We start from the raw sequence: 24,655 nt of genomic DNA, 5'->3' as shown, positions 1-24,655 counted from the left end.
TTAGCTTAAGTTAAATGTTTGGGAATATCTGAAACGCATTCGTATTCCATTCACCAGTCGGGAAAGTTCGCAGAGTAGTTTTACTACAAATTACCAGATAAATATTATTTCGTCTTTATTATCGAAAGAATTTTCACCTCGTTCGTCACACATTTTCGGAGCTCATTTAGTCCTTGTTTCGCTCTTGACAAGTGAAAATGTCTCAGGTGCGTTAAATATTTTTATGAATATATATAATTTTGAGAAAATGAAGGATGGGTTGGTAAATTGTGTTTTTGCGAAATCTTCATATTATTCTCAGTGTATTACTTCATATATGTATGTATGTGACAAACCTACCTAGTGAGTAATAAAACTACACATTGCCTTATCAGTGAGTGCCAGAAGAATTCCGCCAACATTTAATTGATAACACATTATGAAAATAAAAACAATTACTTTTTTGGTTAAATATTACTTAATTAGGTTCAGTCAAAATAAGGTTTTTAATTCCTTTACAATTAATTTAAATTAATGTATACATTTTCTCACGAAAAATTAAAAAGAATAGTTAGAATTACATGTTAGTTGACAAGTTCTTATTGATAAAAAATAGCTTAAAACCAAATCTCGCTGCTAACAAAAACCATTTTTTTAATTATATAAATATATAAATATATTAGAGTTTAGCAAAATTAATTGGCTCTTTGTTCCTTTGTGTTTTCTACATGTAATCAAGAATTTGCCTATTTCAAAGTACATAAAATAAAAGTAATATATTTCGAAGTCAAACCAAAGTTCAAGTTTAAAGGCAGGTCGTTCTCCGGCGATTTTAGGCCGACCGGATGAAGGTAATCTTGGCTTAATAAAAATATATTTATATATAAATATGTATATGTAAAGCCTCCCCAAAAACAGAGACCCTATCAGGCTCCTATAAAAGTGGGATCTCTGCATTCTGTGTACTCAGTTTGAAACGAACATTTGGGGAAAAACACACCATGAAAGTGATCATCGCGCTTAGCCTTATTCTGGCCGTCGCCTTCGCTGGCGTAAGTTAGGATTACTTAACTAAAGTCTTATTTTAAATAACAATTACATTTTTTCTGGCAGATACCTGGTGCCCCAAGGACCCTGGAAGGGGACGAACTGAAGGAGGCCAAGGAGCTATTGACCACCACATTCGCTGGTTTGCCTTCAGACAATGGTGTCAAATATCAGTAAGTTCTTAATTTTGTTTTTATAAAACTTCAGGGTATTATAATTTTAGTGAAAAGCTTGCAATTCAGAGAAGCAGTCCCTATAAATCATATATATTCTTGATCAGCATCAACAGCCAAGTCAAATTGGCTATGTTCGGTCTAAAAATAAATTTTCGAATTTGTTTACAAAGTTTCAAAAAATGATAAGGATTACATCATTTAAAATTCGAAAAATTTGTAAAAAAAAGGAATGTCTTAAATTTTAACATTTATTATCCATATTTGTTAATCTGTTAAAAACTAGCACAAGACTGCTTTTTTAAAAATTATTAATACTAATTAAAATGGATGCCTTTTTGGCTTAGTTATGAGTTTTTTAAACTTTAATTTATTGAAATAACTGTCATAAAAATATTGATAAATATCGATTTAAAGAATGAGAATATTTTAGGCTTAGTTAGTAGTGATGGATTTCAAACTAAAATTGTTTATAATCCTCGGCATCCCAAAATTAGTTTCCTTTCTGGTTTTCAATAATATTTATATTTACATACATCTTAAGCTACTGAATCATTTGACAATATTAAATAATATGTGTTATTTATTATTCCAGAGTTGGTAACGTGGTCTCGGTGACCCGCCAATTGGTGGCTGGCAATATCTTCAAATATGTTGTGGACGTTTCCGACGGAACCACCACTGAGGAGTGCACTGTCAGCATCTGGCAACAGCCTTGGCTGGAGAAGAATGGCAACAATGTCAAGATTGAGTGCAAGGATGTCGTCAAGCTAGATCACACATGGTAGATAATGTGAAAACTGACTGAAATCTGTCTGTATGTCGAATAAAATGTGATTTAATTAACATGCGAACTTGAATATTATTTACTGATCTTAATTATTTAAGAAATTATAAGAGAAAAAATATATTTTATTACCCTTAATTCCGCAAACATTTAATTGATAACACATGGTAAAAATCAAAACAATTACTATTTTGGTTAATGTTTACTTAAGTAGCTTTCTTTAAAACATTAAAAATATGAACTTATAACATATTATTATTATTACTTCAAGACAAATTTAAAGAATTTATTTTTTTTTACCCAATATTTAAAATAATGTATACATTTTCTCACCAGGAATTTGAAAAAAAATAGTTAGAATAACTTTTTAGCTGACAAGTTCTTTTTGAAAAAAAAAAACAGTGGCTAGACTTTTATAAAAACTAAACCGGCTAAATCTCAGTCAAAACCAAATCTTTCTGATGATTCAATTTGAATGCAAACTCAAAGATCATAAATATTAAAGAAAATCCTAGGGAAACAAATATTTCATTACCCTGAATTGGAGATCAATGACCTGCTTTTTTTTATTGCAAAAAGGCTTTTGCATCTTGCATTTATTTATAAGTCTTCTTCTTTATTTATAAATATTATTATATCTTTCGTTTGCATAACGAAACTGGAGTTTCTTGAACTATATATAAATATTCTTTGTTCCTTTGTCCCTTTGTGTACACAACTGCCGATGAATCAATATCTTTTTGCAACTCCTGACCTGCGCAATCCAGTCAAATTAAGTAATCTTTAGAAACGCAAACAAGTCTGGAAATAAATTAATTAAAATTAAATAAAGAAGCTAGGAAAACGAGGGGCTTTATTGTCGTCGGGTTCAGGTTTGAGTGCACGAGCTGCTCTCTTTCTCTTGCGATCAGATTGTTTTAAGCTAACCAAACATATATACTTATATATATACCGATTCTAACTGAGCACTCGGATATCGTTAGACTTAGCTATAAAAGAGCTCTCTCGGCACTCGGTTTATTTAGTTTGAAACAGGGGTTTATGTGAAATGCAGTCTATGAAAGTGATCTTTGTAGTGGCCCTGTCTTTGACAGTGGCCTCCGCTCTTGTAAGCTGTGATATATATTTACTTCATTATATATTTAAGAATAATTATTAAATTTTGATATTAATATATTAACCAATGTTAGCGCACTCGTCTACTCGGTGCCCCCAAGCCGCTTGAGGGAGAAGAGCTGGAGACAGCCAAGGTTCTATTGACAAGCACTCTCGAGGAACTGGCCGCCGGAGAGGGACCCAAATTCGAGTAAGTTCTTTACTAAACTGAAGTTTCGAATACCATCAATAATTTCTCGATTAATTTCAGAGTTATAAAGGTGACATCAGCAACTAGAAAGTTGGTGTCAGGATCCCTTGACACCTTTGTTGTTGAGCTCTCTAATGGTTCCGAAAATAAGGATTGCAAAGTGCAAATATGGAGTCAGCCTTGGCTAAAGCCTCTTGGAACCGGAACTAACGTTAAAATTTATTGTCAGGATGATGAAGTTGTGGAACGTACTTGGTAGATTCATTAAAAACAAGTAGTGCCGACAATAAATAAATTGTGATTATCTATGAAACAATAATCTTTAAAACTTGTTATTGCGTCGGATAATCATACATATATTATATACATATACATATACTTTGGCGAATCCCTGAACAAATCGTGCTAATATAATACAAAGTGATAACTTGGATTGATTGTGGCGTAACCTGTTTCAGAGCTAAACAAGTATATTTGCGGCTTATAATTTTGAATAGGTCAACTGATCAGAGATCAAAAGAAATAAAGTTCTGTCGTCGGTAGACTTTGTAATAATAACAAATAGCAAATCGTAAATTGTATACTTTTATTAGCGTTTAGAGTTCATTTTACAATTGTTTATCTTTTAAATATTAGTGAATAGATAGAATATTAAAGTAATTGAAAAACAAGTGAAAAACAAATCTATCTATGTACATACGTACTTGGAACATAGAATTAAAATTTTACTTGAGATATGAACGTAATAAATTGGTAGTTTCGTTATTAAATAAACACCTGAATTACTTTATTGACACCTATGTAAATATTAGAATTTATTTGTTAGTTTTCTATTGATTTATTCCAGACTTCTAGCTTACCACAAGTACAGTACAGCTTCATTAGCTTGCTTAGGACCTCTATGGACTTAATTTTAATTTTAAAATTGTTTTGAAATATTGCATTGAATAAACAAGAGAGTAAAGTATTATCGGTAAGCCGAATTTTATATACCCATGTAATTTGCATTAAATTATAGGATACTATAGATTTTTTTATATGATATTATTTTTCGACAAATACAAGTTTAAAAATCGGATAATTAAGCCAAAAAACAACATGAATTTTAATTCGGAAAGCACTCCTATGTTAGTTTTTAGTCATTTTAAAAATCTGTATACTAAATTTAAAATTTTAAGAAATTAAATTTTTCCCCATATTTTGAACGATGTAACCCCTTATAAAATTTTGAAATTTTGAAAATTTTTTGAACATTTATTTTTTAACCGGACATGGCTAGAATGATTTGCCTGTTGATGCTGATCAAGAATATATATAATTTATAGGGTCAGAAATGACTTCTTCACTGATTTTGAAGCTCCTGACTTTAATTATAAGACCCTCCAAGGGTGTAAAAAATTATTAATATTAAAACAATTTTTTGATGGGATTTGATCCTGAGATAGCTTAACTATTAAATTAAATTCTTCATTTTTCTTCATTTTCCCCGAAGTGAAGCGGAGATCCTAACCCATTTTAATGTTTGCCTTTAAATACTAATTAGAAATGACTTAATTAGGGATGTTTAATTCATTTTTTATGTACATATATAAACGCTTTATTTTTTATTAAATGCTCCTCTGATATTTTATACAAATTTCTATTGCATTGCTTATGGAAAAGTGTTCTTTCTAACCGCTCCTGTTATTGTTCCTGATAGTGTTCCTCATGGCGTTCCTGCGGTTCCTCTGGCGCTGAGCCCTCTGACGCTGGCGCTGGCGACGACGACGCTGAATCTGTTGGCGGCGCCTGCGCCTGCGGTTGTTGTTGCTGCCGCTGTTACCGCTGCTGTCGCTATCGCTGTCGCTTCCAGAGGCAGGTGAGTCGGAGGATCCGGACGAAGGATTCGAAGGCGAGGTGCTGCCATCAGTGGGAGTGGTGCTGCCATCAGTGGGAGTGGTGCTGCCATCCGTGGGGGTAGTGCTTCCGTCGGTAGGAGTAGTGCTGCCATCGGTGGGGGTGGTACTTCCGTCCGTGGGAGTGGTGCTGCCATCCGTGGGAGTGGTGCTGCCATCCGTAGGCGTAGTGCTGCCATCCGTAGGCGTAGTGCTGCCATCGGTGGGCGTGGTGGGGTCATCCTGGGCCTGGCTATAGCTGGACAGGCACAGAGTGAAAAGGGCAAGGCCCAGGAGAAGAGTGGTAGATCTCATGGTTGTTGTCGGTTCAAACGGATCGGTTTGCTTGATGATCTCTGGTCGGAGGCCACTGCTTTTATACCGCTTTCTTCTCCTCCACCCTTCTCCAGCTGGGCTAATAAATTGATTGAAAAGAACTTCTTGTATTGGCAAATTACAGCAGCTGTCAAAGAGCTAATATTTATATTTTTTTGGGTCTTGTTGAGACTTATTTCTTGGCTAAATATTTGCAGCATCTTTAGGGTACAACGCGTGGTAAAAAAAACCCTAAATATTAGCTTAATATGTGAAAGAGTTAGTTAATATAAAAAGCAAGCTGATTGCTTGGAAACTCACAACTTAAATAAATATTGAATGCATGATTTTAGGCGAAATTAAAAATAAGTATTTTGATCTCTACTTGAGGTAATTTAAGACCAGGTAAAACAGACCAATTAGAATTTATTATTATAATTATCAATTCTAATGGGCTATGCAGTATTGATTAGAAAATGCATAAATAAGTCGTATCTAAGTGTTAAAATTTTTAAATTAAAGTCAATCATTTAAAGACACCAATTATCTTGGATTTTCAGATAAATACATATTTATTAATTGTGTTTTATTTGTAAATGTAATATTGTAGGGTAAAATTGTTCAAAAGAAAAATAGATAAACGAGATAAATGCGGAAATAAATATAATAATAAATATTACTACAAAAATTGCTCTGTTCCTCTTATTTAATGTTATGTCCCTAACCCGTATAAATCCCATCTCTCGTACTAAATAAATAAAGACAGGTGTATTTCCTAAGCCGATCTTTTCTTTTTTTGCAAATTCTCCACAAACAAAATTCATACCAATCTTTGTGCAAATTCTTCGCAAACAATTCATGAAAATAAAGAAAAATTCAAATATAAAAACCAGCTGGGTAAATTTGCCAATAATTTGTGGATGCCATAGGCGCGTGGAATCGAAGCGGATATAAAAAGCTCTCCCGGAACGGGAAGGCCATTCCCGAACGCTTGAACAGCCCAAAGACATCACCATGAGAGCAGTGACCATCTTCACCGTAACCATCGTCCTGGCAGCCTGTCTCCTGAAGAGCACCGAGGCGGTGACCTGTACCGCTGATCCCACAGTCACCGGATGCATCGACTGCACCGACACCGCCAACGCTGCGGATGCTGAATGTGTGGCTGAGGCAGCGGCGAACACCACAACAACTGAGGCTGTCACAACCACGGCGGCCACTACGGCGGCTTCTACTTCGGCAACGGCCACCACAGCAGCGACCAGAACTGGAGGCAATCGGAAAATCGTCCGATTGACCAACTTTAGATATCGCGCCACCCGCCGCTTCCGCATCAACCGCAACAGGAACACCTCTAGCAGCACCCTGCGCACCACCATCAGGAATCGCAGGAACAGGAGCAACGTGAGAAGGGTCAATGTGAGGAACCGCGGAGGCAATGGCAATGTTCGTGTCATTGTGGGCTAGGAGGGAGAAGAGCAAACCAATAAACTACTGATCTTCAAAGAGAAAATGGTTTTCACTTGGAGAGTACATTCGTTGGTACTTTTGATTTCAAGAGAATAATTCTTGAGGATCCAGAGAAAAGAGGAGTTTTCTTTTTTAAAAGAAACAAGAAGGTTGCTTACTTCGGGAACCATAAATTTATATATGTATATGTACCCTTACAGGGCAAATCGGTCAGAACTAAGTCAAAAATGCATTTCTATTCGGAAAGCTTTTCAATGTTAGTTTTTAGTAGGTTTATAAATCTGCATACTCAATTTAAAATGTAAGAAAATCAACATTTTTGCCAATTTTTGAAAATGTTCCTTTTTTTGAAAAAAGCAAAAAAATTTTTTTTCTGCCGGAGATAGCTAGAAAGATTCACCTGTTGTTTTTAACAAGAATATATACGATTTATAGGGTCGGAAATGACTCCTTCAGTGCATTGCATGCTTCTGACTAAAATTATAATATCCTGCAAGCGCATAAAAATTGGATCGGAATTGCGATAATTTGAATACAATTTTGTAATTGTAAAATTGTATTACATTATGATATGTATATTTTAAACATATAAATATTCCTTTATATTTATAAATTATTACGTTGTTTTTTCTGTGTTTGAATTGCTTTTGCGCCATAGCTTCTGTGCTTCACTCCCTTGCCATATTAAAGATGTTCCTTATGTATATCTCTTCTAGTTGTCAGTTCTCTTAAGCAATTATGTTTAAAGCCGATCGCTAGCGAATTCTCTGCAAACAATTCTTAAATATATATTTGGAAAATTTAAAAAGAAGCAGCTGTGTCTACAATCCGCCAGAATCGAACCACTATAAAAACCAAACACACGCCCGATATATTATTTAAAAAATATCCATCTAAGGTACAATGAGGAACAGACTAATTCCTGACAGCCTTTTATTTTTTGAGGAGCACCGAACCGGTGATTGATTATGATTTTTAAAGGAGGAATCAAAATTCTTTGAGGGTTACAATTAAGTGGCAAGGATCTTCTCTACTGAACGATTCCATCAAATGTAACTATGGAAATTGGAAACTACTTCTTAATACTCTTCTAAACTTAACTAGCATTCTTGTACAATATTTCAATGTTTTTTTGCTTTCCCTTTTGAGAGAATACACACTTTTCGTTATTTATTAATAATTTTAGTAGTAGAAAATATAACAAAATATGACACAAACAGCTGTGACAATAATTTACGCATTTCAAGCCGATATATAAACGTTGCGGACATCCAATATTAACTTCAATCTAGATTCAAGAACGATGAGGACGGAAGCAATCTTCATCATGGCAATCTTCATCCTGGCAGCCTGCATCATGAGAAGCACAGAAGCGGTAACCTTCTCCACAGACCCCACATTTGTCGGATGCATTGACTGCACACAGGCGGCCAACGGTGCGGATGCGCAATGTGTGGCTGAGACTGCAAGGAAGTCGAATTCCGCTCAATGGAGCCACTCCTCGTTTCCTTGGAGAGGACTTAAGAGCATTTTGCTAATATTTTAAAAAGATTATTGTACAAAAATAAAACAATATATCTTAAAATTATTTTGTAAGTTATCCTAAATCATATTATTTAACTTTTCGCAATCAATACATTCGTAAAACACCTACTCTCCATGTATGCTAAGTATTAAAACAATAATTTGTAATGCCAACTCTCTTAAAATAAAACAAATATATATGATTATTATTTAATTTATAACTCAATCCTACGCAAATTCTAAGCAAACAATCGGGGAAGGCACACCAGCAAATTAATGCAAATAAATATTAACAAGCTGTGCCAATAATTTAAGCGTGTCGAAAAGATATAAAAACTCTTGAGACATCCCCTATTAACGTTAATTAAGAGTTTATGTTTTACAAAAATGTATATGCATTTTAATTTTTAAACAGTATAGTATAACAACTTTCAGGTTAAAAAATTATTTTTTTTTAACTCAAGAGTTCATTAAATTTTGATTTGTCGAAAATAAAGTCATATAATAAAATTGAAAAATATTGATTCAAAGAATAAGTATATTTTAAGATCAGTTATGATCGATTTCCGATTAGATCCTTTAATTCAATTGCAAACTGCAAGGGTAAATATACTTCTGCTTTCTGAAGTTAGTGTTTCCTTTTTGATCGACAAAAGTAGGCAATACAATTTTCAAAAATTTCATATCGACCAATTTCAGTAAAAATTCATTAATTTATTCTTAAGCAGCTCCAACAGTTAATTTATTAATCATTTATAAACCGATTCGATATGCGTTTTTAAAAAAACTTTGATTTGCATATTGTTTTTGTTTAATTTTAAATTTATTTAATTATCATAACAAGTAGGTCATTTGAATAAACATAGGTACATGGGTATTATTTTAACCAACAACGACGCGAACCCTGGCGTTGCCATTGCGTCCTCGGACATTGCCACGCCTGGCATTGTTTCCATTCCTACGGTTCACGTTCCTTCGGTTGCGATTCGCATTGGCGGAGCGCCTGTTGACATTTCCGCGTCGGGATGTGGTGCTGGCGGTGGTGCTTCCCACTCGGATGCGCCTCCTGGCTGTGTACGTCAGGTTGCTGACACGGACGATCTTCCGATTGCCTCCAATGGATGAGGTCGGTGATGCTGTGGTCGTGGTTGTGGTGGTGGATTCGGTGGTGGAAGTGGTCGTGACAGCCTCAGTGGATGTGGTGCCCGCTGCTGCCTCAGCCACACATTCAGCATTCGAAGCGTTGGCGGTGTCGGTGCAGTCGATGCATCCGGTGACGGTGGGATCAGCGGTACAGGTCACCGCCTCGGTGCTCTTCAGGAGACAGGCTGCCAGGACGATGGTTACGGTGAAGATGGTTACTGCTCTCATGGTTGGTTTTTTGAATTAGGTTTTGGTTTTGGTTTGCTGATTGAAGCTGGTTGATTGATGCTGCTTTCGGATGCCCGATGGGTTTTTATAGTAGTTCGATCGGTGCCAAATTTACGCAGCTGTTTCTGTCGAATTTTGGTTTATGCTCCTTAGTTGTTTGCCAAGAATTCGCAAACTATCGGTATAGAAAGATAGTAGATTCTACACTGAAGCAAAAACTTTAGAAATTAAAATATATTGGAAGTTGGAGTTAAGAGTTTTGTCAATATAAGTTTACCAAAAGTTTTTAAAGTTTATTAAATGCACATTATCTAACTTGCGTTTTAAATAAATTAAAAGGGTCAGCGTATATTAATATTCTTGTCAAAAAGGAATGCTCATTCGTATTTATCAGCATAATATTTTATATTCGTTTGATAATATAATAATAATATAATTATTTTAATTGGCTTGTGTTTTTTTCTGTGTTATTGTACTGTCAAATGACTTTAGTCATAGACTATTGAATTGAAAAGTTTTCATTAGCCTTGTACCCTGTTTGCTATAGACTGTGAATCCACAAAGATTCTCAATGCCATCTGCGACTAGTATTCGAACTCCTAGGTTGAAGGTTTTAATAATAGATTAGCCAATGCCACTACGCTGGTAATAAATAATCTGGATCAATAATAAAATAGATAGATAAAATTATAAGAAAACTTTTTTGTATCTTTTATCTAATTTTGTATTGCATTATTATATTATTATAACTTTATTACAAAAGCATATATACAGTTAAATGTTGATTGTTATTAAAACTATCATTAATATTAACACTATTCACTCATCTCCCTTTCCTATCTTCTTTATTTTCATTAACTTTACTACTTTTATTGTTAACTCAGTTAAACTTTGTCTAAAGTAATGTGTATTGCATGAGCTGTTTTATTACAGGAAATGAGTGAATTTAACTCTTTAGAATAGGACATTTCTATTACATTTGTGTAAAGAAAGCTGATGACTGTGCAGACCACTACCTTTTGATTTATTTCTTAGGATTCCCAGCAAACTTTACTTGAATTACTCTTTTCAAATGTATTTTATATTTTAATACTTAATACATAATACTAATGTAAAAGCACATAGAAACTAACTTCTGGAAGCCGAAGTTTCTATATCATTGCAGTTTGCAATTAAAATTTTGTATCTTGTCAAATATTGATTATTAAGTTTAAAAAATTCGGGATTTTGAATCTATATTTATTGATCATTTTATTTGACAATTATTTTGAAAAATCAAAGTTTAAAAATCTCATAACTTAGCCAAAAAATCCTTAATTTCAAATCGGCTTTTCTAGGTTAGTTCTTATCAGGTTAATTAATTTAAGATTTAAAAAAATTTATATTTTTATAAATTTTTGAAAATTTTATCGATGTAACCCCTTATAAAATTTTGATATTTTTAAAAATTTCGAAAATATAATTTCCTGGCTTGAGCAACTCGCCAGTTAATTCTGATCAAGAATATATATGACTTATAGGGTCGAAAATGATCCTTTCAATGTATTTCAAGCTTCTAACTAAAATTAGAATACCCTGCAAGGCTATAATTATTTTAAAAATATAGTTTTCTTTTCCAGAATTATAAACTTTTTAAAAACGGTTTTATTTTGGAATGCATTGTTTATAGTTTTTATTTTCAATAAATGAATAAGCGTATTTTTGGATCAATCGTTTGCACATCAAGCTGGATGGTTCCTAACCGGAACGCCTCTGCCTCTGCCTCTGATTCTGGGCCCTCCTTCTGGCAGCCCTCCTCCTCCTGCGGGCAGCTGCACGTCTCCTCCTTCGAGCCGCCGCCCTCCTCCTGGCACGCCTCCTTGCCGCAGCGTTGGAGGTCGTTGAGCTGCTTGATCCCGAGGATGAGGCGCTATCGGTTGGGGTAGCCGGAGTAGCGCCGGTGGCGGTGTTAGCGGCAGTGGTAGCACCAGCGGCTGGACCTGCTGTCGTGACGGGAGTGGCTGCAGTGGTTGGCCCCGCGGTAGTGTTTCCCGCCTCTGCGACGCATTCAGCATCCGAAGCGTTGGCGGTGTCGGTGCAGTCGACGCATCCGGTGACTGTGGGATCAGCGGTACAGGTCACCGCCTCGCTGCTCCTCAGGAGACAGGCTGCGATGAGGAGGAGTCCACTAATGATGCTTATGACTCTCATGGCTAGATTGATGATGCTATCGGCAATGGGTTCGGTCTTTTATAGTGCTCCCTCTGGGTTGGAAAGATGGGTAGCTCAAGTTTACCCAACTGCTGGCAACGGTATAACTATTTGCCTATGACCATTGTTTATCAAGAATTTGGCTTAGAAAGTCGCTCCCGAAGATGGCTGCAATTGTTCGTCTTTCAACTCGGAGTTGTTGATCGGCGGTATTGACAGGTGTTACGATATTATTATAAGCATATTATAAGTAGTACTTCATCCAGATATACTAGTTCAAGCCATGCACAAATTATGGGTAAATATACGCAGCTGTTTTATTTCACGAATTTTGGTTTATTTGTCGCGCTTATTTGCAGAGAATTTACTGCGATGGGCTTGGGGTGAGGTAGGCCACACGTGCGGGGACTTTGTGAACTTTGAACATGTGTTCAAAACTAGTTCAGATTATGTTTATTTTTAAGAACTTTAACAATGGGTATTGTAGTTTAAAAACCTTTTTTTAATCTGCCTAAAAGTGTGCTGTTAAAACCCGTCCTTAAACCGCTTCTTTCTGTCTGCTTTCAGGCAGAACTTGGGTACATTACTCGTAGTAGATACTTTTCAAAATTTTAAATTAAATGTTACCAAAAAAAAATATATATTTTGGAATGCAACTATTCAGAGTTTACTGAATAAAGTATACAAAGATATTAAAAACTCCTTGTATTTTGGTTTAGCTTTGGGAAGAGTGGAGACCAAAATGTCCTGTGTTCCTTAGCCGGATCGCTGATTTTGTCTTCTCTGGCGCTTCCTTTCAGCTTGTCTCATTTTCCTCTTCAGCTTTGCCTTCCTTATTTTGGCCAGGAAAGCCTTTCTCCTTTCTTTTCTGGCCTCCAATCGTGCATCCCTTGTTCCTGTCGAATCACTGGACAGACTACTCTCAGAAATGGAGGATGGTGTGACTGAAGCTACAGTGGAGCTAGAGCTTGAACTTGAAACACTCGCCGAGGTGGATGAGGACGGATCTGCGACTGCGGTAGAGGACGTGGGAGTTGGGTCGGTGGCATCCGGTGACGATCCATCCGTCCAGGACACCAGTGCCAGCAGTAACCAGCTCCAAAGGAACACAACTCTCATCGTCAGAAGAATGCGATTCAAAACAGTGATCCCCAATTTCACATTCAACTCTTTTTATAGCTCCAAAACCTCTGTTTGCACTCAAAACCATGTCTAATTAGTCATTAATTTATGCAGCTTGCCTTTTTGTTAAACACGTAATGCACTTTATTTGTTATTTGCTGACAATTTCTTTTTTTTCACCAGACTCTACAGCAAATAAATGTATGTGCTTTATAAAATTTAATTTGTTGAATTCGCATTTGAGTTAAAAATACAAACAGTTTGAGTGCTTTTTGGGTATATTAATAATGGCTAGCTTCGCGTGAGAGTTTAGTCCATTTTGATGACTGCTAATGAATGCTGTGTTTTTTTGTTACTGTTGTTGTTTTTATAATTATAATGACGTCACATTTTAAACCGAAGCGAAGCGAGAACAATGAGCCAGGCGAGGGAGTATACTTGATATTCATATTTTCACAGCTTTAATATACATATACATATATTTTAAAACCACTGACCAGCCCCGACTTTGCCTTAGCTTAGTTTGCGCCGATCAACGATCAGACTGAGCCATGGCTTTATCCAGCTCTCTGCTGCTATTTCTCGGATTTATTTCAATAGCTGAAATAGCAGTGAGTTTTTAATTAAATTATCTGTGAATTTAAACTAATTTATTGGTTTTTTGTCAGTTTTCCATATGTGTACCTATAAATCATTGCATTGAAGATGTGAGTATAGATAACCGTAAATATTTAAGCATAATTAATGGATTTATTGGTTATTGTATAAAAAGTAAAGAGAAAACTATATGAAACAAATAATAATAATAATATCAAAGTATAATTTCATTAATATTTAGGCTTTTGCCAGTCGAAAATAAAATCAAATTTAAAAACTTTTATAAAATTTTTTTTTTTTTTAGAACAAATTACTTCAATTTTTTTGCCCCTTTTGCTATCTTTTTGTTATTCGAATAATTCAAAATTAACCTAACATTTGCCTAATCTTACAGATGGAGGACCTCGACGCCCAGGAGCGATTCGAATATGTCGTAGATAAATATAAGAAGGCGAATATCAACATTGACGGCAAGCCGCTTGGGTAAGTTATGGTTAGTTTTCGACTAACTCGATTTTTATTCACATTTTCATTTTTTCCCGACGACAGATTGCACGGCAAGGTGGTTTCGAATGACCTGGAGGAGGAGATACATATAGTCTTCCATTACGTGGACAACACGTTGCATGACGTCATCCAGACCTGTACGGTTGTGATATCTGATAAACCCAACGAGTGTGAGAGTATTCGCACCTACTGTTCTGGATTCCTAAGACGCCCGCCACGCCCATTGCTAGAGCTCAAGCCCCTTATTGTCTGCAAGGATAAAGTCCAGGTGGCGAAGGAAGAACCAGAGCTGGGAACGGAACCGGAAGTAGAAGCGGTACCGGAAGCAGACCCCATTACTGGAGAGCCAACGGAGGCGGATACTACAAAGGCACCCGATGATGACAAAGCTCCCTCGTCGAAATTCAGGATGTTTAACTGATTAGGATGTGTCACTGCATTTATTCACAGCTAAAGCTAATATCTTTACAAGTAAATAAATAAAACTAAGAACTTTGCAGTAAGCCTTAAAAACCTTTATTTGATTTCAGTATTTCAGTCGATTAATACCCAAATCAATGATCATTTATCACCATTTTTATACACTCTCATATATATAATAAAATATTTTGTCAGATATCTGTGGTGTTATTGAATTTACTTACATACTAAAAAAATACGTTGTGTATAGTTTAAAAATTCCAGTAACTATTTAAATAATACAAATAAAATATCAATATTATTTTTATATTTATTTTCAAATTGTATAATTCTATCAAAATTGCGTATACGACTAGTGGGTCAACGATCCTTATTATATGCTCTAACTTTCATATAAACAAATAGGAAACTAACTTCGGGGAGACGAAGCTTATACATTCTTTGAGTTTGCAATTTAAATATAGGATCGAATCGATATTCGAATATATATAAGCTTCAAATATTTACATTTCAATTTAAAATGACAATTTTTTCGAAAAATCAAAATTTAAAAATCTTATAACTTTGCCAAAAAAGCATTAATTTCAATTCGGAGAGCTTTCCTATATTAGTTTTTATTTGGTTAATAAATATGCATACTCAATAAAAAATTAAAATATATTTATATTCGTACAAATTTTTGAACATTTTTACCCTTGTCGTCTTTTGATGCTAATACAACCTCGATTTGTTTTAAATTAAGCCCAAGAGTATACTTGCTCTAATTAAGTTCATACTAACATTTCCCCTTGGCCGTTCAATGTCACGGCTTCCCAGCGATTGAGTTAGGAAGCTATGGCAGCAACAACTGTGCGGCTTTTAGCTCAACAACTGACGGCCAACAGACTAAACCTGGACAAGTCCGGCGCTTGCGCCGAGCCCCGAGTGCACAGTGGTCAATGGAAATATGTATCAATAAGTACATTAAATAAAGGTCAAACAAGGTAAAACAGAATTAATTTAATAATGTATTGTATAGGTGGATATTATTGAATAGTCTGAATGCCAAAAGATATTTAGTTTCTAGTAAATTTCTAAGCTCATCATTATTATTATTAAATTTAATAATCATTTTTAAATCGGTCTTACTATTATTTCAATTTAGTATAAATTAATAAGAATCACTGTGTACTCCGCCGAAATGCGTGTGGGAAGTCTCTCTCCGAAAGTCAGCCATTGTGAGAGCGGGAGCGAGCAAAGCTTGCGCCAAATAACAGTAAACAAAGCCCAGCTGCTGCTGCCGGCGTCGCTGATGGCGTCGCAGCTCATATCCGCTGCGGCGGTAACTCGTGGCCTGAACCAGAACCAAAAACTCAGTTGTTAACTGGGCGCCAAGGCGAACTGGAGCAGCGAAACCCAAAGCGCGGAGCCAAAAAATATACCTCTGCAGCCCCCAAGACAACGGTGAAGCGTGCTGCCAGAGATAGAGAGAGAAAGCACAGAGAGAGAGAGCGTGGAGAGAGCACCAAAAGAGAGCACCGAAAGCGTGGCGTTCTTCAATAGATTTGCCATTTCCCGCACAGAATTATCTCCCTGTGCTCAGTGCTAAAGTTGTCGTCGTCGCGCTGCGAAGCTCGTGTGGGCAAGGCAAGGCCGCCGTTCATCGAGATACGCCCACCCACCGCCGCCGTCGCCATTGCCGCCCGCTGGCGCCCCCATGGCCACGCCTCCCGCCCAGCAGCTGTAAGAGAGTGAAGTGCGTGCCGCCGGTTGTAAAAATCTCGCAGGACATCGCAGGTCCCGCAATATATACAAGTTTTGTCTATACTTTTTGCATAATACGCCACAAAATCGAACGGGAAAAACGAAACAGTTAAGTGGCGCGTAAATATTGCGGTAAATTTCGAGTATTTCCAGTGTCAACTCAAGCAATTTGCCTTTGTTGTAATTGTTTCAATTCACAATCCAAATCCAAAACCAACACGAAAACCCATTCCTCCCCTCCGAAAGAGTCCCAAGTCTCCCTATTCCGCACTCCGCGTGTATCAGCGAAGCGCCAGCGCGTGTTATCAGCAAACGAAACGCGACAAAAACACAGAACCCGCAAAAACACAAAAAGCTAAAATGAAATAGAAGTAACAGAAAAGTAAAGAAAAAAAGATCCAAATACAAATGAAACCGAATGAAAAGAAATGCTGTGAATGTGAATGCATTTGTGTTTAGGTGAGTAGTTTTACTATTGTGTCCCGTGTTTAAGCAGAGAAAAAAATTAGTGAGCAGAAAAATAGGTATTAAAGAAGCTAGAGAATAAAGTATTCAAAGTAATATATATTTGGCATTTTTTAAAAAGAATATAGGAACATTCTTGTGCCTTTTGCTAGTTAAAATCAATTTAAAGCCTTTTAAATATTATTAAAATAAATTTCTCCTTAGTTACCTTATAAATATTGTAATCCGGGATATTAACTCTATAAATTCAAACGAATTAAATTCGTTGAACGTTTTGAGATAATTATTTATATATAATACCCAATATTCCCCTTAAAAATATTATATTTATAAAAATATCAACTTCTTGGGTTGTGCTCTGTAATATCTTTAGATTCCAAACACATCTTCATAAATCATCACATTGTCTCCTGTAAATTGATTTATTTCGTATAATTTAAAAAGATTATAAAGAAATATGAATTGATATATAAAATATTCTTTACGTTTCGTATTTTAATGTACATTTTACCTCAAAATATGTCTGCATAATAAAATTAACATAAACACTTTATGTTAGAAAAGTTTCTTAAACCTAAAACACCATAATTCATTAGCTATTCCCTCAGTGCAGGGCTTCAAGTGTATATGTGTGCCTCCAGCTCAGCTGAGTGCTGAGTAAACAAACCAACCAAAGCCAAACAGAGACCCAAACACAAATACTACCGCACCGCAAACACACACATACAAACACACACACACAAAACACACTGGAGCACTCACACAATTATTAGCGTTACCCCAAAATCCCCCAGAAATGTGCGAATTATAAAATATTTTACCCTTGAATGTCATACGTATTAGTTGTTGGAGGTGGGGAACATGGTACTATAGAAGCTCTACTTTTTAGCAACTTTTGAGAACACGACGGAAGCTGAGATCAGCGGGTATACTCGATTTCTGAATAGACTAAATTCCGTTAAATTTACATTAATAATATAATTATGAGGACAAAAACGAAAGGTTAAAGGCAGCATGGTATAAATAAATAAATAATGGAATACAGATTAATGAAATACATATGGGATTTGTAATAATGGAAGAATATAGAAGAATATAAATTTTAAGATATAAACCTATAGTAAAAAGCTACATTTACTGCTTAGGGATACCTTTGCTAACTCATTTTATAAATGATATATTTTTCGAGAACATTTCCATATATTTTATAAATAAATCAACCAAATATTGATTTTATATCCTATCTAATTAAACATTTCTGGCTACTGCTTAATAGTTTAGATATTAGTTTCGAGTTTTCTTTCCAAGTTTTCTTAACTATATTATTTACTCGGTATCTTGGGGTCGTTACATTACATTAAAACTCAATTTTAGCTGGATCGCCCCATGGGGTCCCTAAAAAAAACTTTCCTGTGACTTGCGATGCCTAACGCAAATTATTTGAGAGCTGCTTCAGCGCATTTTAGCCGCTTTCCACGATTTTCTCGATTTTCTTGCCTTTCTCGCGCGCAATTTTCTTCTCGGCCGCCCTTTTGGAGACCCGCCAAAGTGTGTGAAATCCATTAAGTTTTGTTTTCGTCTTATATATTTTTTTTTGCTGTATTTTTTATGAACAACATTGACTTTGTCAACGGTTCGTTCCCCGACATCCCCTTTTCCCCTGACTCCTGGATCCGCCACGCACTTTTCCGAAACAGCAACTGTCTGAGCAAGTCTTTTATTTTATTTTAATGCCCTCACTTTGGCCACTCCACCGACAGCTCAGCTCAGCTTCCCTTCAGGGGGAGATTTTTGAAAAAAAAGACAAAAATGTTGTCAAATTTATTGACTCACTTTTGTTGGTGCTGTTGCCATTGTATTATCCGGCTTTATCCGGCCGCTGACGTCTCTTTGTTGGCCAAATTCGTCACACCGAACGAACGTGACCGCCGCCGAGACAAGTTATTTCAAATTGAACAGGAGGCTTTAAGGGTCGTAAACTCGGCTCTTGACAACTTTGGAGAACTCCAATTAGGTTAATTATCGACCTGGCATAGTGACATGTGGGTGTGTTTTCAGGAGTTCAGTCTTGAGATTACCTTTTCGATAATGTAGAGGCTATTTAGGTTTTATTATAATCGAGATAATGTTCACGGGCTTTCATAATTAGCTACGATTTGCCTTTTTTTGTTACTAAAAGATATATATTTTTATGTATTATTATGTTTTTAAATTGGATTCAGTATTATTATTACTAATAAGTTATTTGTAATAATTTGTATATTTTTGTGTATTAATGTTAATGCCCAAGTGTAGAAAAAACATGTAAAGCACAAAAACAATTGAAAGAAAGCAGCAAGATCAAAAACATATTTTTTGCTAAAACATAAAGTAACAGATTGATTAACGATTTCTAGGGGACTGGTATAGAAATAAATAATATTTATAGGATTAATGTAAGCCTTAAAATATTATTCAAACCCTAGCATTTTATCTTATGAGCTTTAGACAATTACTTAAATATAAAACTTAAGAAAAAAACCACAAGATTATGCCAAAACAACTACCAGTTTCTCTGTTAGCTTTTCCGTCTATTGGAAAATAATAAGATTTCTACGTTTATCCTCCCAAATAACCAAGTTCGATTTATTTTACATTTGGCTTTTGGCAACCCTCGTTCCGAGATTATTAGGGATCCCGTCGTGGCTAAACTGTATTAGCTAAATGCTCGTAGAGGACCCTAAGTAAATGTGAATGAAGGACCCCACTAAAAGCTTTCAAAGTGCTGCCACCACACCTGTCTTTAGTTTTCCGGCTCGCAATCTCGTGGGATTCCCCCAGCGCTTTGTTGTGTTTTCTGTGTGTTTGCATATTTAGGGTCCCTTTTTGGAGGATAAGGTTAAGGTCGCGCGGATTTATACTATAGTATATATGATGAGGTCCCGATTTTTCGGAGGCCGTGCATATAAATAGCCCTCGTTCTCACCGATTATCCTTCGCATGCAATTTTCCTCGGCGTTTGTTTGCTCTTCCCTACTTTGTTCTGTTTTCTTCCTCTCTCTCTGGTTTCTTCTTCTTTGTGGGGCCCGGCACGTGCCTGGGCAGCGAGAAAATGCGGGGAAAAGTGGGCTGGGGGAATGGAGAGTTTTCCGTATATTCGACCATCCGAATGTCCCACACTTTGCTTTTGGCCATGTTTATGGCGTCTGCCGCTGACTGACGTTCATTGGCTTTTGTGCGGATATTTGTTTTTGTTATTGTTCCTCGTGTCGTCCTTCGTATCCTGCGTGCTCCTTGCTCCTTGCTCCGTCCGCCATCATTGGCCATAAAACGGTGTCTCCGAGCACATTTCGCTGGTCGCGTCGGCATCCGCGGCTGTGGGTTTTAGCCTTGTCCCAATCCTGCATACTCCTTCGGCCATATCCTTCTGAGCCCGGCAACCTTTGGCCCATTTTCCCCAAGTTTATTTTGTTCCACAAATTCTTTGGCATTCTTTGCATTTTATCCTGCTCTCGGTGGCCGCTTTTCTCTTCCATTTTCTTCTTCCTCGCCCAACTTCATTTCATCAGCAATTCATTTATTTAAACGCCGCGCGCCTTGGAGAAATTCATTTTTGTTTATTGATTCATTTGGCGGGAGAAACGAAGGCAGAGGGAAGTCCTAGGAAATGGCAAAAAGGACACATGCCCGCAGCCAGAACTGACACTAATTCGATTTGTTGCTTTCAAAATTAGGTCCAGTTATAAATCCAAGTCTACTTAATTACATTTGGCCGCTGACTTGGGACAATTTATGCCTCACAAGTCCAATTATGATGCCTCTTGTTAAATTGAGCAGAAGAAGTGGCTGCCATTAAAGTCTTTTAATAAATTCGAAAAGTATATGTCATAAAATGTATTTCAGACTTTCTCAGAATTGTAGTTTTTCCCTAGATATGTGATACTGAGACGTAAGTTAGATTATGTATAATAAATCTTTAAATATATTAAATGTATAGTAAATAATTAGATGTGTACTATTCTTAACTTTCCAACTTTAAATTTATACCCACATCTAAAAATAATTCTCATCAATTTCCTTTGCAGATGAAAACCTCCCACAACTTGCAGACAAGAAGAAATTGGTAAGTCACATTACGTATACGCAGCGTAGACCTTTCAAATCGTTTACAAACTAAGTAAACAAGTTGGAAAGAAAAAAAGATGATAAAGTATAGACCAAGATCTATTTATACCTGCCACGGCAAATGATAGTTGAAAACTTTAGACACAGCTGCGAATTGTTGCAAAATACTATTCGTTATCGAAGACGGATGACACGAGCACGTCCTCGATTCGTTTTTATTTTTATCAATTTTATTTTAAAGTTTTTTTTTTTTTGTTTCTTTTGGAATCAACCTGCACGTTGGCTAGAAATCTGGTTTCGCTGCAGCTGTCATCAGACTTTCAGCTGCCGTTTCCAGAAGGAAGCGCCACCGTTGATGATGGGAAGGAAAAAAAAAACAAGAACCTTCATAGAACGAAATTGGGGGAAAACTTCATCGTTAGCCATTTTGTGCGGCGCTTATCCGTCTTAGCCACTTTGAATCGCGCTTCTGCTGCCACTCGGCGCTATTTTTTTTTGTAAAGTTTTTGGCCACGTTTACTTGGCCCGTTCCTCTGGTTCCTTAGCGGCTGCGGCTTTTTGCCGGAAATAACACACGAAGCCAGTAAAGATAAAAGGGTGTGTGTATGTGCAGAGCAAAACAAAAAAATACATAGAGAAAGTTTTTTAATTCAAGAATTTAATTTATTTTTTGACATATCACAAATTGGGAATGCACCCTAAAGTGTGGGTCGATAATAAGTATTTGACGGTACTTATGAACAAGGCTTGTTCTTATTCTTTTATTTATATATTGTTTTTTATAATTTTTGTAGTTTATATTTATCTACAAAGCATGATAGGCGTTTAATATAATTATTTATTTAGACCAACTTGAAAAACACTACGAATTTGTACCCCACACATTTATGAGCTATTATATGAATGACTATTTTTAGGCACTCTTTTTAGTAGTATATTCTTGGGATTTCAACTTATTTCTTCCAGTGCATCTTGTCTGTGGGTTTCGAGCTCGGGTTTTTGCCCACTCCCATGGCGAAAATTATTGTCTGAGGTTCTGTCGCTGTCCCTACCAACGCATAAATTTGACTGTCCCACATGTCCCGTCTTTGCCATTCGCCTTTTGCCTTTCGTCCCTGTTTTTTTTTCTCTTCAGTTTTTCTCGTCCTTTATCCTTTTTTTCCGTCTTTAGCCTATGTGCTCGCATATCCCGTTACCGCTCTTTTGTATTTTCCCCCCATTGTTTTTCCAGCTATTGTTGGGTCGCTGCCTTTTAGTTTTTGCAATGCTTTCTTATTCTATTTTTAGCACAACACTTTTATTTTGGTTGATAATTCTCTTTTTGGTATTTGGGGAGGTGGACATACGACCGTTGTGGTTGTGGGCCAAACTGGAATTGTTTACAAAATACGAATTTCCAATTAAAAGCTTACGGCTTTGCTTTGCTCTCTAGTAACCGATGGTATCGATTATATAATAATAAACTGGCCTGGCCACGTGGCGCCTGAACTTGCCACGTAATTACACTTTCATGTGGAAACGAGTGCCACAGTCGCGCCCTGAAGGTAATTACAAATAATTTTAATAACATAGATTACGCATACGCAGCGTGTGACACTCGACAGTGAGTGAAATATATAGGTCATGGCACCGATAAACCACGTGATTAGATTTGGTTGAAGTTTCAATTAATTTGGATTAATTGGGTATAGATTTGATGGTATTATAAATCATCGAGAGAGAATTTAATTTTTGCCTACAATGATAAGGCTTAAAATGCATTTCATTGACTAAAAATTGAATACAGCTTGTTTTCGTAATTTAAAAACTTGTTTAAAGCCAACCGAACAAGGCAATTGAATTTGATTTAGTATTCCAAAACAAATGTTGTGTATTTCAATTTATGAATGCACTTTATCGAAATTCAAACGGTTGCTTTATGATTATACTATATATAAAAAGGTAATTTTACTCGTTTTTGGCCATACCATTATTTTTAAAATATGCAAAATAAGCAAATAACCGCAGAAAATACTATAGATTTTTTGGCAAAGAGTAAATATAAGTCAAACCATTTTGGTTTCGATAAATAAAGTTATATATTTTATAGTTTTCATAGTAAACTATAATTAAAGGAAAGTTTTAATTGACAATTTCTAAAGCTTAAATATCCTTCCACTACGACTAGCTATCATAAAAATAAAGACACTGACTTAGACACCTTAATGCCAAAATAGTATATATCCTCATGCCCAAAACATTGAGCAAACCATCCTGTTTAAGCCGCTGGAAAGGCAGGTTTTAATTAAACTGAGAGTTGAGTTAATCTTGGAAGTGAAATTGTTCACTTTGATGCCCACTCACACACACACTCGTTCGAGCAGAGACTCAATTACTTAGCCTGACTTTTGAGGGCCTTCTAGAGCTGCCAAATGGTTAGCCCCCGGTTTTTTGGGGCACGCCCACACAGGACTCGGGAGGAGGACAAATGGAGCAGGAGCACCCAGTGACCGAGCAGCGTCGGCATAATTAAATTATTCCACAACAATTGCCGCTGGAACAAGAGTCGCTCGTTGAGTTAATTTGCGACAAGTCGAGGTGGCGATGCCGACGATTTTCACCAAGTTTTTCACTGCCCGTTGGTCTGACTGTTGTTGGTCATTTGCCACAGGCCGAGTGGGCGCGGTCTGAACTTTCCGCAGAAAAAGGATTAATTAGGATTAAAAGTGTGTCGAGTGGCCGACAAAAGCCCAGAACGGTTAGCCCTCTCAACTACAAAGAGACCAGTGCTTGTGGTGGCCTCAAAAAAGCGGAAAATTCTTGAGTAAGAGCTGTCAGTTTAACCGTTTTATGGTCTGAGAGTTTTTCATTATATATGTCGGGAAATTACTATTAAGCATTTGCTTTATATTCCCTTGCAGGGTCTTATAATTGAAGTCAAAAGCTTGAAAAGCTATAAATCATATTTATTCTTGATCTGCATCAAAAGCCGAATCGATCTAGCTATCTTCCGCCCAAATGTAATTTTTTTTTTAAATTTTCGAAAGTCTATATATAAGAGGTTAAAAATTGTCAAAATTTGATAACGAATTGATTTTTTAGAATATTAAAACTTGGTATGCAGATTTGATAACCTATTAAAAACTAACATCGGATAACTTTCCTAACTAAAATTAATGCATTTTTGGCTAAGTTATGGAATTTTTAATCTTTGATTTGTATATAAAAATATAAGAAATATCGACTCAAAGAATGGTATTATAATTTCAGTCAGAAGCTTGTAACGATGTGAAGGAGTCATTTCCGACTATACAAGCCATATATATTCTTGATCAGGATACAAAGACGATTCGATCTAGATATGCCCGGTCAAAAAATAAAATTTTGAAATTTTTTTCGTTAAAATTGTCAAAAATTGACAAAAAAGTTGAATTTTTAAATTCTTAAAACTCAGTATGCAGACTTGTTAACCTATTAAAAACTAGCATAGAATAGCTTTCCGAGTCAAAATTTGTTAATTTTTGGCTAAGCTATGATGATTTTCATTTCCCCGAAGTTAGCTTTCTTTCTTGCTTCTTAATCGATGTGCCTGGTTTTTCTCCAAATGGTTTCCGGGCATCACTGCTCTGGGGGAAAATAGGGAAAAGTACAAAAAATAAAAGTGGCTCAAAGATTCTTTCCG

The 24,655-nt window shown here is 36.1% G+C and overlaps 8 protein-coding genes across 11 annotated transcripts in view; 5 read left to right on the top strand and 3 right to left on the bottom strand.

Moving 5' to 3' along the window:
• The first annotated feature begins 7 nt into the window (after positions 1 to 7).
• LOC110176498 (cystatin-like protein) lies at positions 8 to 2,049 on the top strand. Of its 4 annotated transcripts, none has more exons than XM_086839814.1 (4): positions 26 to 206; positions 898 to 1,031; positions 1,093 to 1,199; positions 1,795 to 2,049. In XM_086839814.1, exons 2-4 carry the CDS (start codon positions 981 to 983, stop codon positions 1,985 to 1,987), a joined length of 351 nt encoding a protein of 116 aa, XP_086695940.1. In that variant the 5' UTR covers positions 26 to 206; positions 898 to 980; the 3' UTR covers positions 1,988 to 2,049. The 4 variants fall into 4 exon arrangements, with proteins under 4 accessions (XP_086695943.1, XP_086695940.1, XP_086695941.1 ...); XM_086839815.1 differs by having other exon boundaries at positions 31 to 830; XM_086839816.1 differs by lacking the exon at positions 26 to 206 and adding an exon at positions 456 to 830 and having other exon boundaries at positions 910 to 1,031.
• A 960-nt stretch (positions 2,050 to 3,009) lies between these two features.
• Positions 3,010 to 3,611, top strand: LOC110176499 (cystatin-like protein). The gene is made up of 3 exons (XM_020942873.2): positions 3,010 to 3,094; positions 3,177 to 3,292; positions 3,353 to 3,611. The coding sequence occupies exons 1-3, from the start codon at positions 3,035 to 3,037 to the stop codon at positions 3,549 to 3,551; spliced, it is 375 nt and encodes a 124-aa protein (XP_020798532.2). The 5' UTR covers positions 3,010 to 3,034; the 3' UTR covers positions 3,552 to 3,611.
• Positions 3,612 to 4,962: 1,351 nt separating this feature from the next.
• On the bottom strand, positions 4,963 to 5,481 carry LOC110176543 (uncharacterized). Its single transcript, XM_020942934.2, has one exon. It carries the CDS (start codon positions 5,479 to 5,481, stop codon positions 4,963 to 4,965), a length of 519 nt encoding a protein of 172 aa, XP_020798593.1.
• A 1,014-nt stretch (positions 5,482 to 6,495) lies between these two features.
• On the top strand, positions 6,496 to 6,948 carry LOC110176509 (uncharacterized). Its single transcript, XM_020942885.2, has one exon. It carries the CDS (start codon positions 6,496 to 6,498, stop codon positions 6,946 to 6,948), a length of 453 nt encoding a protein of 150 aa, XP_020798544.2.
• A 2,409-nt stretch (positions 6,949 to 9,357) lies between these two features.
• Positions 9,358 to 9,846, bottom strand: LOC110176510 (uncharacterized). Its single transcript, XM_020942886.2, has one exon. It carries the CDS (start codon positions 9,844 to 9,846, stop codon positions 9,358 to 9,360), a length of 489 nt encoding a protein of 162 aa, XP_020798545.2.
• Positions 9,847 to 11,583: 1,737 nt separating this feature from the next.
• Jig (mediator of nuclear and mitochondrial processes Jig) lies at positions 11,584 to 12,036 on the bottom strand. Its single transcript, XM_020942933.2, has one exon. The coding sequence runs from the start codon at positions 12,034 to 12,036 to the stop codon at positions 11,584 to 11,586; it is 453 nt and encodes a 150-aa protein (XP_020798592.2).
• Positions 12,037 to 13,616: 1,580 nt separating this feature from the next.
• Positions 13,617 to 14,995, top strand: LOC110176500 (uncharacterized). The gene is made up of 4 exons (XM_020942874.2): positions 13,617 to 13,769; positions 13,827 to 13,865; positions 14,150 to 14,238; positions 14,305 to 14,995. Exons 1-4 carry the CDS (start codon positions 13,710 to 13,712, stop codon positions 14,681 to 14,683), a joined length of 567 nt encoding a protein of 188 aa, XP_020798533.2. The 5' UTR covers positions 13,617 to 13,709; the 3' UTR covers positions 14,684 to 14,995.
• A 950-nt stretch (positions 14,996 to 15,945) lies between these two features.
• The window catches only part of Pde6 (phosphodiesterase 6), a 57,565-nt gene continuing 48,855 nt past the window's right edge, over positions 15,946 to 24,655 (top strand). Inside the window, exons 1-2 of the mRNA XM_086839808.1 lie at positions 15,946 to 16,884; positions 20,955 to 20,992. The gene's annotated coding sequence lies outside the window, so the exon portion shown is untranslated. The remainder of the gene's footprint in view (positions 16,885 to 20,954; positions 20,993 to 24,655) is intronic.

The sequence above is a fragment of the Drosophila serrata genome, unplaced genomic scaffold, assembly GCF_035046125.1.
Source record: "Drosophila serrata isolate PLE 108 unplaced genomic scaffold, ASM3504612v1 contig_376, whole genome shotgun sequence".
Taxonomy (NCBI): Eukaryota; Metazoa; Arthropoda; class Insecta; order Diptera; family Drosophilidae; genus Drosophila; species Drosophila serrata.
Note: the sequence above shows the minus strand (reverse complement) of the source record. Positions and strands in the feature narration are given on the sequence as shown.